We start from the raw sequence: 14,553 nt of genomic DNA, 5'->3' as shown, positions 1-14,553 counted from the left end.
TAAAACAAACACCTGTATCCTTTCTGCAGCTTGATGGCTCCTTGAAAACCGTGGGAGGACATTGGGAGGAGAGGTGGTCCTTGTTAAAGAACAGTCTGTATTTGCAAGGCACAGTGGGCACATTTGAGCTAATTCATATTTCTATGATATCGGTAAGACATATCCAAGCAGCTTGTCATTAAGGTTGTTTATAAAAGACACAAGCTTGTAGAAGAAGTTAAATGGTACCTTAATTTAATTGAAATATGTTGTTCATCAGTGTACTTTGTAATCTACAGAGGGAAACATTGTGCTAGAGCTGGGGGGGGGACATTTAAACATAAATCATGTACATTACACAATACCATTGTCTTTACTCATGAATTTCTTGCTCATCTCTCACACACACACTTAATCATTTCCTTTATCCTTGTTGACAGGTTTGAGCAGAAGGCTCCCATCCCTTTCCTCCAATCGGAAGCCTAGGTTAAGGAGGGCGGAGTCATCAGCCGGGCCACGCTTCTCCAGTGCTGCGACCACTTCCTGGTTCTCTGGGTTCTGTTCCAGAAGGTTCCGGAGTGTGAACAAAACCCATTGGCTGATAACTGGCAGAAGGGGTGCGTTATGGTCAAATGAAAAGCAAAGATTGGTGTGCGAGGGTGCATTTGGTGTTTAGTATGTTGTGTGTGTGTTAAGTTAACAGGCTACAGAGGGGTGTGTATGTGTGATACTAGGATAAGAGCATAGGATACAGGGATTAGGGTTAAGGTGTGTGGGTGTGTGTGTGTGTAATAGGATACAGGGGTTTTTGCTGTCGATGCTGCAGTTGTCCAGGATCAAAGGTATTCCTTCCAGGTCCCGGACCTGAAAACACACACAGCTGACCAACCTGTGTGTGTGTACCAGGTTCTGGTTGTGTGTGTGTGTGTCTATGTACCAGCTTCTGGTTATGTGTTTGTACAAGGTTCTAGTTGTGTGTGTGCCAGCTTCTGGTTGTGAGTGTGTACCAGGTTCTGGTTGTGTGTGACTGTGTGTGTGTGTACCAGGTTCTGGTTGTGTGTGTGGTGGTGACTCAGGTTCCCTATGAAGCGGACGAGATGGGCCTTGAAACTGATGGAGGGAGAAGAGGAGGAGGAGGAAGAGGAGGAGAAGTCCTGGGTGGGGGTGAAGACGTTGTGACTTGTCTTTCCCAGCTGATGCACCCTGTGTAAAAGCTCTGTGGGAGGAGGGTTAGTAGGACCAGGCAGGTCAACAGTGTTTAGAACTAAGATCTTCTACTGAGTTTTCTACATGCACTATTTGTATGTTGCATTGGAAGTGTCTGATCAACTGAATAACATGTAAAAGTATCTCCAACCCTCCGATCTGTGAGGGCAGACACACAAACACTCTCCCCTACACGCACACACTCTCTCCTACACCCACACACACACACACACACACTCTCTCCTACACACACACACACACACACACACACTCTTACACACATACACTCTGGTACACATACACACACACACACACACACACTCTCCTACCCCTACACATTCTCTCTCTCTCTTACACACACTCACATTCTCTCATTCATACACATTCTCTCCTACACAGACGCTCACAGCCCTCTCATCCCCGGCGTGTCGTCATGATTACCAACAGTGGACTTGAGGAGGCCTGGCTGGTCCTGGAGGAACATGAACTCCTTGTGGTCGGAGGTCATCTCACACAGCACATCCAGCAAGCTGATGACCACTAGCGCCTCCTAGAAGAGGGGGGAAAACAGCAGTCTGTTAGCAGACTCTAGTGCTACCTGGAGGTCCCCCCCAGACTGTAGTCCTACCTGGGGGTCAGCAGAGGCCGTGGCGAGGGAGAGCACCGCAGCACCATCCTCCTGGAAGTGAGTGGCGAGGAAACGAGCAACACCGGGCGTGATGACGCAGTCATCCCCTAGCTGGGCTGAAACCAGCTGCAGCAACGTCACCCTGCAACACCAGCTCACAGGCTAGCTAGCAATACCTAGCGTTAGCATCAAGCAGTGGCCAGCACTAGCCTGTTGTTGCATCAGTGATATTTAGCCTATAGCATCTGCTAGCATTAGCCTTCATAACATTAGCTTCAGCTCATTTTAACTAGCAGTGAAATGGTTAGTAGCATTGAAAATAAATCATTGGGAATGACAGAGGCTCATTATCAGAGCAAGCAAGGTCATAATAAGAGTGATAGCTACTGGAGTTACCGTTCCAGGGGCTCCATGCAGGCGTAAATACTCTCAACCACAACAGGCGACTTCAGGAAATGCTGGGTAGCAATCAGAATTCTGCAGAACTCAGGGAGAACACTGAATATACAAACTGTTTTAAATATTGTATCCAAGTCTAATTGTAGAGTAATGTGTTTGGACTGTTAGAGAAGTCTATTAATCTATTATTTAATTGCTAATAATTTATGTGCATATGATAATTAACTTGAAAACACAGTGTAATCCTGCTTAGGGTTATGACCTCTGTCACAAGGGGGATCAGCCTCCATCATATTTATGTATCCTATCACGAACCCTCCAGCCTACACACGTGCACACATGCACACACATTCCAAAAGACATACGTCCAGTCCAGGTCTGGATGTGTCCGGCAGAGCTCAATGACCCTGCGAGCCAGGGCCAGGCCCCCTTGCTGCTGGGCCATCAGCTGCAGCTTATCCTGGTCCAGACAGCAGTGCAGAACCATGGATGCATATCCCACCGCCTTGCTGTCTGTTACACTGAGCAGGGCTCTGCACGTTCACACACACACACAGCAGGGCTCGAAATTAACTTTTTTTCTTGGTAGCACTGGTGCTCCCAACTTTAAAACAGCTAATTTTAACTATCTAAACTGCATTAAAATTAAGAACATAAAGATGAAGTTTAACTGGTTATGTAACGTTGGATAGAACAGTGGACTGGTAACAGTAACAGCTTACAGCAGACACATACTGTGGAGTAGACTCATCAGCAAGCGTTTTGTGAATAAATGAAAATAGGTTGCATCATAACAATTCTTTGCACTCGTATAAATGCTCCTTAATATTTTTTGAGGTTGCGCAAATACGACTTTGGGAGCACACACACACCCTGCACAGACACACATAAAAACACCAATGAGATATAGCAATACTTGTGTGTGTGTGTGTATGTACGAGGGTGTGTGTGTGTTTGCAGGGTGAGAAGGCGTACAGCATCTTATCAGGAAAGCAGAGGTTCCAGATGTGGTCCTTGCAGAGCTGGTTACCCACGGCAACGTTCCCCAGGAACTGGAGCCCACAACGCAGAGCTGCTTTCATGGGAAACAGGAGGGGCAAAGGCAGCATCACAGGAGACAAGGAGCAGACGGATGAATCATATAGGATGGGTTTAGCTCAGTGAGCATTTGCCTGCAGATCTAGAGATCGTTGAGGTTCAATTCCCCCCAGTAGGTGACTTTGGATCAAATCTAAAAAGACATTGTTTGTAGCCTGGAGCCCACTGACCTTCTGAAGCAGCCTGGGTGGAGTACAGGTTCAGCTGAGACAGCCCTCCCACAACCCGAACACACAGCTCCAAACAGCCCAGCTCTCTACAGCACAACAGGTTATACACCCCAAGTAGCAACATTTACTTTCTGTAACAGTGGTTAGAAGCTAAGCTATGTACATGATTAAATGTCTTCTTCAGTACCTGAGTCGGTTCTGGTTGTGTGTGTTCTGTATGCAGGCGTTCCTCTGGGCCCTAAAGCACTCAGCCATCATCTGGAGAGACAAAGGCCCTGCCTGCCTCCCCCCTGCCCCCGCCCCGGCCTCTCCGCTACCTGCCCCCGCCTCTATCTCGTCTGCTAACCGGTTCAACACCGGCATCAGACTCGCCAACACGTCCTCGGGAATGCTGTCCCTGGGGAAGAATTACGATTATATTCACGGTTACAACAGCCCAACTTCTACAAGAGTAAAACTAAACTATCTGTCCAGACAGCTCTCACACACACACGGGCGGCGTTGTATAGGAGCGCAGGATCTGTCACAGCACTCGGTCTCGCCTCCATAGCTTTAGTAGTATAACTGCTTATTAGCTATGACAGCGTTGTCTATAACAGCATTCGGTGTAAAAAAAATATGTCATCATAATGTGCGGTTTATCAAACTGAACATAAGTACATCAACTGACTACAACGAAGCTGACAGGTTGGCGAGTTTAAGTTCACAGTGTTCCATCTCCAAAACACGATCTCGTGTGTCACCTGTATTCCTGTTCACGCAGAGCCGTTGTAAGAGATGTCAAAACTCGTAAATCTTTTACACTGAATTCTTCTTTGATTATTTCATTGATTGATGCTGTGAGCTCCGACATGTTGCTCAAGCACAGCGCCATCTTAGTTTTTATAGAAGGGGCGTGGTTACTGGTTTCAGTTGTTTCCTGTGATAGGATTGGATGAAAAAAATATGAAGGGCGGAGTCACCTGCGTTGTTGAACGTTTTTGATTAGAAAACAGTCAATTTAAATTATAACCTAAATGACAAAAACATTGAGATCATGGAGAAGCTGACTGCCTCTAGTGATGTAGAGGCCAGATTTCAAGGTTCGAATCCCTCCTGGATGCTTTGCTGTATGCGTCCTGTCAGTCCTGTCTCTACACCATAAAAATAAGTCAACTATAAGACAGATTTACCCCCCAAAATTACCTTGAAATAGAAATGTCTGTCCATGTGATGGTGTTTCTGTACATTCTTTTATTTTGATAAGACAATTGTTTTAACTGCAGTGTTTGTTTTTGCTAGATAATTGTGGAGTTTAGTGTTGTGAATGTGGAGCAGAGGGAGGGGATCATCCTGGCAGAGACTGGAGACTGGAGTCAGGACTCCTCCCCATGTGAGGAAGACTGGAGTCAGGACTCCTCCCCATGTGAGGAAGACTGGAGTCAGGACTCCTCCCCATGTGAGGAACACAGGAGTCAGGACTCCTCCCCATGTGAGGAACACAGGAGTCAGGACTCCTCCCCATGTGAGGAAGACTGGAGTCAGGACTCCTCCCCATGTGAGGAAGACTGGAGTCAGGACTCCTCCCTGCTGGGGAGGTGCGCAGGGTCAGAGGTCACATCTGTGCCGCTCAGCCTGCCTGGTCCGACTGCTGCCTCCTGGGTCACTACCAGGGTTAGTCCGGGGCCAGGGTTAGTCCGGGGCCAGGGTTAGTCCGGGGACATTCGTGCCACTATTCTGTATTGTTTGTATAGGATACAGACTAAATACAAGTCGACACAAAAACAGTCACTGTGAGAGAAAACAAAGGGTTAGAGAATTGTTTATTGTTTTCATGCAGTAGGTACAGACCCCAGCTGAATGTTCCTTTAAATGGTAAAAAGTGTGTTCAGACACACGGAACATTCGTATTTACAGATGACAACATGATTAGAGTAGATAATATTGGACATTACTAAATGATAGTTTGTGTTCTTGTAAAAGTAATGGGAATTCACAGAAACATAGTAACCTCTCTCCAGACATTGCAAGGTAAATTAACAACAATGTTTCCATACTGCACTCATTGTTCATCCATGTACACAGATAAGTAACACAACCTTATTGCAAACAATATAAAAAGTGTCCTTGCGGCCAGGAGAGTGTGTTTACAGCGAGAGACATACAGGTCAACTCGAAGAATCAAATCCCCGCCCCTTCACTCAGTCTCCATCTCCTCCTCTCCCCTCTGTTGTTCTGTGGCTGTGGGGGCTGGGCTGGGGGGGCTCTGGTGGTCAGGGGTGAGCGGGGAGTGGTCTATGAGTGGAGGGGCCTCCCCCCTGGGGGGAGAGGGGGGCGGAGGAGAACCTACAGAGTCTGCAGCTGTTCCCTCTGTACCAGCAGAAGTTTTCTCCTCCTTCCTCTCCTTTACAGCAAGACTCCCCTCCTCCCCTCTCTTCCCCTCTCCAGGACTCCTCTCCTCCCCTCTCTTCCCCTCTCCAGGACTCCTCTCCTCCCCTCTCTTCCCCTCTCCAGGACTCCTCTCCTCCCCTCTCCTCCCCTCTCCAGGACTCCTCTCCTCCCCTCTTCTCTCCTCCCTTCTTCTCTCCTCTCCAGGACTCCTCTCCTCCCCTCTCTTCTCTTCTATCAGTGAAATCCCCCTCTCCTCCTCTAACTCCTTTCCAGCACTCCTCCTCTCCTCCTCCTCCTCTTTTTCCCCTACAGGATGAACCCCTTCTTCCTCCTCTGCGCCTCCCTCCTTCTCCTCTCTTGAACTCCTGCCCTCCCCCCCCTTCTCTCCAGGACTCCCCTCCTCCCCCTCCTTCCCAGTACTCCCCTCCCCCTCCTTCTCTCCAAGACTACCCTCCTCTCCTGGACTCCTGTCCTCCTCCTCCTCCTCCTCCTCGACAGGGGGGATACCCTCAGCAGGAGACGGGGGCAGGTCGTCCTCCACAGGGGCCATGTCCCCCTCCTCCATCTCATCCTCCACGGGAGGAATCATCCCTTCCTCCTTCACCCCCAGGAAGGTGGTGTCTGGGTAGAGGAGCTTCAATTGCTCCTCAAAGAACTCCTGCAGGAACAGGCCGGCACTGCCCACCTCCGACTCCGCCTGGCAACACATCCCATAGTAGCAGGTAACCATGACATTTGATATGCATCATATTATATGTGTGTATATATATATATATATATATATATACACACACACACACCTGCTGAGCTAAACCCCTCTCACTAACATCCCATAATGGCAGGTCACCATGACATCTGATGCACCATGTACTGTTTATGCTGAACTGATGTGAGATTAAAGTATAATTCTGAGTGTTAGCAATCCTTCCATCCACCCATACCTTATAGATCTTGGAGCAGTTCTTGAAGATGAGTCGGACGTCAGCAACAAACTCCTCTGTGCTGCGGTAGTGAGCCCTGTCCTTGACCTCTGACCTCTCCCGGACATCCAGCTTGCGCTTCACCGCAGATAGGTCGATGGGCGTGGCTATCACGTCTCTGTACCTACGGAGCTCCTGAACAGAGAGACAAAGGTGGAAGAGTTAGGGTTAGCGCCTATGAAGGAGAATGGAAGGAAGAAAGGAGAGAGAAGAGGAGAGAGAGGAGGAAGGAGGAGAGAAGAGGGGAGAGAGGAGGAAGGAGGAGAGAAGAGGAAGGAGGAGAGAAAAGGAAGGAGGAGAGAAGAGGGGAGAGAGGAGGAAGGAGGAGAGAAAAGGAGAGAGAGGAGGAAGGAGGAGAGAAGAGGGGAGAGAGGAGGAGAGAAGGAGGAGAGAAAAGGAGAGAGAGGAGGAGGAGAGAAAAGGAGAGAGAGGAGGAAGGAGGAGAGAAGAGAGGAGGAAGGAGGAGAGAAGAGAGGAGGAAGGAGGAGAGAAGAGAGGAGGAAGGAGGAGAGAAGAGGGGAGAGAGGAGGAAGGAGGAGAGAAAGGAGGCAGGAGGAGAGAAGGAGGAGAGAAGAGGAGAGAGAGGAGGAAGGAGGAGAGAAGAGGGGAGAGCAGTGGCGGTCCTAGCACATTTGGTGCCCCGGACGACTTTTTCACTTACACCCCCCCCTACCTTTCTTTGGCCAGCAGAGGGCGCCAAACACACAAATTGCGGAAAAAGCCGCCCCTAACTTCGTGGCGCCCCGGGTTAGTCTCTGCCCGGTCGGCCCGTGCCTAAAACCGCCCCTGGAGGAGAGGAGGGTAGAGAGGACAGGAGGGAGGTGGAGAGAGAAGAGGATGGAGGAGAGAGAGGAGAAGAGGGTAGACAGGACAAGAGGGAGGAGGAGAGAAAAGAGGGGAGAGGAGGGGAGAGAAGAGGGGAGAGAAGAGAGGAGGGTAGAGAGGACAGGAGGGAAGATGAGGTGTGTACCGCTGGCGAGGCTGGCTCCTGGAAGTCAGTACTGAACTCGTTGCAGAAGATCCGCAGTAACAACCTCTCACACTTCTACAGAGACAGAAATATCCAGTTAGCTCAAGGTGACCGAGTGCGACAGGAAGCTGGTGATACAGCGATGCTCGTCCTCAGCAGAGCCACGTACCCTGCGTTCCAGCGGGGTGAAGGCCTCCGTGCCTGGCTCCTCCTTCACACCCGCAGGATCCAGCTTGTCTCCAGGGTACAGCATCTCCGGGGAAGCAAGGTCCCGGCAGAATGAGCAGAACCACTCTCCACTGGTCCAGGGGTGGAGCATGGTTAGAGGACATGGTTTAGAGGACATGGTTGGAGGACATGGTGTATACAGCAGAGCTCCTAAGCTGTGGGTGTCTCTATTAGGGTTTAGTCATGGCATCGTTAATCTAGAACCTAAACGCTTACACACACCCCCCCCCCCCCCCAAACCCTGGAACTCTGGGCTCCTCCTCACCTGGGAGACTCCTTCAGGCTGGGGATGTGGCAGGCCAGGTGGAACACCTTGGGACACTTGTCACAGCAGAGCAGCTCTCCTCCGTTCTGACACACGGCACACCAGTCCTCGTTAGGGTCTTCTTCAGTTGCTTCATTAGGAACCTTGTTAGCTCCCTCCTCGTTAGGAACCTCGTTAGTGCCCTCCTCGTTAGGGCTGGCCTCGTTAGGGGTCTCTGGAGCCTTCTCGGGCTCTGGTCGCGGTTCTGGTTGCGGCTCTGCTGGCTCGGGGCCCGGGGGAGATGCCCCCTGCAGGCCGGGTTGAGACTGCACCCCTGTGCTGCTGTCTGGCAGGCTGGCCCCCACGCTGGACTGCACCTGCAGGCAGCAAGGGGCAGGCGGTCACACACACAGGCAGATCAATTAAAGTAGTAGCTCTGCCAGCAACACTCACATAGCTGACTTCTTCATCATCCTCCGGCTCGTCCTTGATCACTATGATCGGTCCAGGAGATGACCTCCTCCGCCGCTTGCTGGGTGGGGCTGGGGGCGGGGCCACAGGTTCGGAGCGCTTCCACGACACCGTCCTACAGATTAGACAACAACCGTGTGTGTGTGAGTGCATGTGAGTGAGTGAGGTCACAAAAGGTTACAGTTTGAGTAAAGGAGGGTTGAAATAGCGATTAGACAGCAGTATACTTCTGAACACAACTACTACTTGTGTCCTAAACAGGTTTACAACATGTTTGTGTGTACAAGTGTGTAAGATGTGATGGACAGAAAGGGACACCAACCCAGTATTGGCCTCCGAGGACGACGGTTTAGACATAGGTGAGTTCTGTCTTCCTTGAGCTTCAGAGACAGACAGGTTAGAAACAGGTCTACATGTTTCTCATGCAGTTCTACATGGTTCTCATGCAGTTCTACATCAGAGGAAGACTGTCAAGACGTACCAGTCCTGTCAGAGGCCAGCGTGGGGAGGTGGGAGGGTCTGGGGAGGGAGATGGTGGGGGCTGACGACGGCTCACTCCTCCGCAAGTAGGATGATGGCTCCACCATGCCCCTCTGGAACACCGACAGGTAAAGGTTAGGGTTTACAGGGATACTGCTATGGGTAGTACATGGATAATGCTATAGGTAGTACAGGGATACTGCTATAGGTAGTACAGGGATAATGCTATAGGTAGTACAGGGATACTGCTATAGGTAGTGCAGGCATAATGCTATAGGTAGTGCAGGCATAATGCTATAGGTAGCACAGGGATAATGCTATAGGTAGTACAGGGATACTGCTATAGGTAGTGCAGGCATAATGCTATAGGTAGCACAGGGATAATGCTATAGGTAGTACAGGGATACTGCTATAGGTAGTGCAGGCATAATGCTATAGGTAGCACAGGGATAATGCTATAGGTAGTGCAGGGATAATGCTATAGGTAGCACACGGATAATGCTATAGGTAGTGCAGGGATAATGCTATAGGTAGTACAGGGATAATGCTATAGGTAGTACAGGGATAATGCTATAGGTAGTACAGGGATACTGCTATAGGTAGTGCAGGGATAATGCTATAGGTAGTACAGGGATAATGCTATAGGTAGTGCAGGGATAATGCTATAGGTAGTACAGGGATAATGCTATAGGTTTTACACCTTCCACACCCCGACCGAGGCTGTGCTGCCTACCTGGTGCAGCGAGGGGCTGATGGTGTTGGTGAGGGAGTGGGGGAAGCGCGAGGCCCCAGGCCCCTGCAGGGTCTCCAGGGGTTTGGGGGGGAAGCCAGACCCATGGATCAGCTCTCTCAGAGACTGCAGTAGGAGGGAGAGATCTCACACACACACGCTATACACCAGGAAGCACACTGCACACACTCTATACACCCCCCCCCCCCCCCCCCCCACCCGACCAATGAGACTCCTACCTGAGGGGGGAACCCTGAGTTTCCTAGCATGGAGGGGGGGCTCCTGGCATTGGCGTGGGGGGGGGCGTACCTCCGTCCCTGCTGGCTTAGGCTGGGGTGGCCTTGGGAGGGGGAGCCCCCCTGGAGGGGCCTGCTGGGGGGGGCGGGGGCCCCAGGACCAGGCAGCCTCTGGTACCAGGACCAGTGGTTGGGCGGCCGGCTGGGCTGCTGGGCCAGCTTCTCCACCTGCAGTTGCAGCTGGGCCAGGGTGCTCTGCCTCTGCTGCGCCGCGCTGGAGAATGCTGCCCCGTGGGGGGGCTCTGCCCGAGGGCCCGGGGGGCCGGGAGGCTGAGGGAATGCTTGCATGGGGCCGGCCTGGCGACCAGGGACACGCTCCACCACCAGGGAGCCTGGAGGACATTTAGTCATTTAGCAGACGCTCTTATCCAGAGCCACTTACAGTAAGTACAGGGACAATCTCCCCGGGGCAAGTAGGGTGTATTGCCTTGCCCAAGGACACAACGTCATTTGGTACGGCCAGGAACCTTCTGATTAATAGCCCGATACATGCTTCTGCATTTTTTGAAAAACGGACACATGGGAACGCCTCGTCTCCGTGGAACAACCTCTACGAGCTCTCCGTCAGCCCTCGGAGAAGTTGACGTGCACCTCCTGAATTTTCTAACTATCCGTCGTAGCTACGGAGACCCCCTTGCCCCCCCCCCCCCCCACGCCCCGGTTAGCTAACCCTAACCCGGGGTTCTTACCCAGGTCCACATTGGAGGCCCAGAAGCTTGAGCGGCACTGGAAGCGGACAGAGCTCTGAGGGACGATGGAGGCGCTGCAGTTGGCCCTCATCAGGTAGTGGATCTGGCAGAGGATCTGGAACACACAGGCAATGCTTCGCTCAAGACCACACTTACCCCTACACACTCAACACCTACCCCAGCACTACATTTACCCCGACAACTTTACGCCTAACACGGCTTAACATTTGCCCCTTTAAGACATTTACCACAATGGATTACTCCCTAAATAATTCATAATAGAATAGCCAGTAAGGTACCAGTCTCTTGCAGTAGAGCAGAGCCGTGCCACTGTGATTGGCTGTGGCCCACTTGGTGAAGCTGATGACATGGTCGAGGTGTCTGGTGAGGGAGCTGACGTCGTCCTGCTGCTTGCGGAGGCCAGATTCGTGGTCCTTAGTCAGTGTCTGGAGGAACATCACCTGCTCAGGTATCACCATAGCAACACCCTACACCAAATAACATCACCATAGCAACACCATACGCCGAATAACATCACTATTACAACACAGTACACTCAATGACATGAGTAATATGATGACATACAGGTAGGCACAGGGATGAAATACAGCATGTGTACACAGGGGGACAGCATGTCCTATATCAGTATATATACCTCCTATATACATCTATATCATATAACAGACGAACCTCCAGCTGATTCACCAGGATCTTGCCTTTTCTGTTGATCTCCAGGATCAAGTTGCAGATGGACTTCTTGATTTCGTTGGTGACGGACTTGCGGTTCTCATCCACTTGCTGCAGCCTGAACGGAGAAAGATGGAAAACGTAAATGACTTGAGAACAAGTCAGTCTACAAATCTCTATTCCAACTGGACTGTCCACGTCAGTCTCAGTTGTTTGTTACAATGAATACTGGCTTTATGTCTCAACTGTATTGTGAGGGGTCTGATCACCAGTGACAGATGAAACAGTTTGAAGCAGGTATTCTTGTGTCGAGTTAACTCTGACACACGCAGGTAGAGTTAACTCTGACACACACAGGTAGAGTTAACTCTGACACACACAGGTAGAGTTAACTCTGACACACACAGGTAGAGTTAACCCTGACACATGCAGGTAGAGTTAACTCTGACACACACAGGTAGAGTTAACCCTGACACACACAGGTAGAGTTAACCCTGACACACGCAGGTAGAGTTAACCCTGACACAGAGGGAGAGCAGTTACCCGCTGTTGATGCAGTTCGAGACCTCCTCTATTGCCTTCCTCTTCTCCTGCAGCTGCAGCGTCATGTTCTCCAGATGCTGCCGGTGGTTCCTGTAGGCATCCTCCAGGAACTGGTAGCTGGAGGAGAGGAGGGGAGATGTGAGGACAAGAGAAGGAAGATCTGAGGAGTGGAGGGAGGAGGAAAGGTGAGGCCCTGAGGTGGAGGTGAACATACTTGTGGTCTTTGTGTTTCAGCAGCTGACAGTCTCTGCAGGTGAGGCGGTCACATGTCTCACAGAACAGCTTCAGAGGCTCCTGCTTGTGAATATCACAGAACACGGGCTTCTGGGTGGACAGACCCACTGCATCTGGAGACACACACACACACGTCAGACACACACACACACATCAGACACACACACCCATCAGACACACATACGGGGGGGTGGGGGGGAGGGAGGGAGAGCGCGCACCTGGTGACATCTCCTCCTTCTGGCGGATGGTATGGTCTCTAGTGAACTTGACTCTCTGGTGAGCTTCCACACAGGTCACACATAGGAACTCCACACACTCCACACAGTAGCCCGTGGCCTCAGTGTTGTCATCACAGCTCATACACACCTGGAGAGAGGCCATGAGAGAAAGGGGTTTCAAGTAGGCTGAGAAAGAAGCAGGGATGTGTGGAGTGACCAGGAGAGGAGAGGGAGGAGCAGGGAGGTGCGGAGCAACCAGGGGAGGAGGAGGGGAGAGGGAGGTGTGGAGTGACCAGGAGAGAAGGGGGAGGAGCAGGGAGGTGTGGAGTGACCAGGGGAGGAGGGGGCTGTGGAGTGACCTGGAGAGGAGCAGGGAGGTGTGGAGTGACCAGGGGAGGAGGGGGGAGGTGTGGCGTGACCAGGGGAGGAGGGGGAAGGTGTGATGTGAGTTGCAGAGAAGATGGTGTCTAAGAGGTGGAGCAGCACACCTGTCCGCTCTTCTCAACAGTGCTGCTGGGAACCTCCACCGAGTCCTTCACAAAGAAGTTATCCAGCACATCCACGTCCCAGCACTCCTGCCGACACACGGGGCAGCGCAAAGCACTGACTGGAACCAGGAGACAACACAAATGAACAGACATACCAGTACACACACTACCTGCTATCTACACTGTATGTGGGGAGTATGTGAGGCTCCATGTCTTGACTGCAAATCAAGAAATTACATATATTAATAAAATATTAATGGGGCACTCCGCTACAGCATAAATACAACGTCTGCTAAATTAGTCACATGTAAAAAATAAAATAACAATAATATATCTATATACACATAGTAGTAGTAAGTAATATATATGCGCTAAATAACAGACTAGGGGGTCTCACGTGGCTTTGCGTTGTCGATATGAAGTTGTGGATCTCGCCTTGGGTCGGCAGACGTCCTAGAGGGCGGCGGCAGGCACCGCTTGCAGAAAGAGTGAAGACACGGCAGAAGCTTCGGCTCTCGATTGTGGAAATTTAACTTGCAGACAGGACACGTATCCATCAGGCCGAAGGTACCTTGCTTTGCCCTTTCTTCCTCGGCTGGCAAGCTTTCCGCTTCGTTCTCCACAATGATGACAATGTCATCGTTGTCAATATTTTCTGGGCTATCCATTGTCTATATCCAATTCTCACAAAGGTGATTGTTAATGTGCCTGTGCGTGGCAAGCCTTTAACATGAAGCAGGATATCGTAGTTTGTGCTATGCTGTTAGCTAGCTACGCTAACTACCAACTGAACTATAGCCGAGGTCTGATGACCAGCTGACAGGTATAGCTAACCAGAAACAGAGGTTAATGTAACAGTCAGATAGTATGTATTCATAGCTAGGACATACTGGCCACCGTTAGCCAAAGGTATTAAATAATGCACTCAACCGTTTCTCTTGAAAAGCTAACTGTGGCCATGTACTGGACCTAGCTCACACATCCTGCCACAAAGAAAATACATCACGTAAAGAAATACTGTATAGGAACCACCGATACTGCCACCCGAAAATGATCGTACACACATAATATGAGTAATGCTGTATCAACCCTTTGTATCACACTTACGTTATATGGTAACATATGCAGTTTTTTAAAATGTAGCTCGCTACGATGAGAACGGCCATCTGTGCGTTATTATCTTCACACACTCATTACCCAGAAAGCATTGCGCAGTTACGTTTTGATACAGTGGCTGTCGAAGGTCAAACATATTTGGTAAACGCGAGGCAAGGCCAGGACCTGACGGAAACTTATTTTCGACGCTGCAGGGAACATTGTGCACGTGATTCTTGTTCCTTCAACCAATAAACAAAGGAAACGTTAGGACGATTCTAAGATTGACTGACAGGGGCCCCCAAAAAATGTCAAACGAATAGAAATTATAAACCTTTTTTTTTTACATG

General features: G+C 50.5%; 2 protein-coding genes across 3 annotated transcripts; both read right to left on the bottom strand.

Annotated features, from left to right (window-relative positions):
• Window positions 1-217: 217 nt before the first annotated feature.
• atxn10 (ataxin 10) lies at window positions 218-4,365 on the bottom strand. Of its 2 annotated transcripts, none has more exons than XM_047023060.1 (11): window positions 4,224-4,365; window positions 3,668-3,877; window positions 3,481-3,566; window positions 3,188-3,287; window positions 2,578-2,745; window positions 2,210-2,290; window positions 1,814-1,955; window positions 1,627-1,735; window positions 1,023-1,195; window positions 780-843; window positions 218-584 (listed from the first exon to the last, which is right to left on the bottom strand). In XM_047023060.1, the coding sequence occupies exons 1-11, from the start codon at window positions 4,352-4,354 to the stop codon at window positions 391-393; spliced, it is 1,458 nt and encodes a 485-aa protein (XP_046879016.1). In that variant the 5' UTR covers window positions 4,355-4,365; the 3' UTR covers window positions 218-390. The 2 variants fall into 2 exon arrangements, with proteins under 2 accessions (XP_046879016.1, XP_046879017.1); XM_047023061.1 differs by having other exon boundaries at window positions 3,188-3,284.
• A 1,912-nt stretch (window positions 4,366-6,277) lies between these two features.
• On the bottom strand, window positions 6,278-14,298 carry trim24 (tripartite motif containing 24; the record flags this gene model as incomplete). The annotated part of the gene is made up of 19 exons (XM_047023096.1): window positions 14,216-14,298; window positions 13,506-13,831; window positions 13,109-13,227; window positions 12,621-12,768; window positions 12,383-12,515; window positions 12,169-12,285; window positions 11,629-11,743; window positions 11,238-11,384; window positions 10,939-11,053; window positions 10,193-10,581; window positions 9,957-10,079; window positions 9,225-9,336; window positions 9,066-9,123; window positions 8,726-8,858; window positions 8,294-8,649; window positions 7,970-8,099; window positions 7,801-7,875; window positions 6,792-6,965; window positions 6,278-6,547 (listed from the first exon to the last, which is right to left on the bottom strand). Coding segments are annotated over exons 2-19 (2,985 nt in total), but the record flags the coding sequence as incomplete, so codon positions are not given.
• Window positions 14,299-14,553: the final 255 nt, after the last annotated feature.

This window comes from Hypomesus transpacificus, chromosome 7 (assembly GCF_021917145.1).
Source record: "Hypomesus transpacificus isolate Combined female chromosome 7, fHypTra1, whole genome shotgun sequence".
Lineage (NCBI taxonomy): Eukaryota > Metazoa > Chordata > Actinopteri > Osmeriformes > Osmeridae > Hypomesus > Hypomesus transpacificus.
This window is presented reverse-complemented; position numbering and strand designations above follow the sequence as displayed.

What these genes read in the sequence shown, in the direction of transcription:
- atxn10 (XM_047023060.1), bottom strand. Translation starts at nt 4,354, where the DNA reads ATGGCGCTGTGCTTGAGCAACATGTCGGAGCTCACAGCATCAATCAAT. An exon ending in ACACACACAACCAGAACCTG is followed by an intron (nt 844 to 1,022) that starts GTACACACACAC and finishes GTGTGTTTTCAG; the next exon opens with GTCCGGGACCTGGAAGGAAT. An exon ending in CATCGACAGCAAAAACCCCT is followed by an intron (nt 585 to 779) that starts GTATCCTATTAC and finishes CCCTTCTGCCAG; the next exon opens with TTATCAGCCAATGGGTTTTG.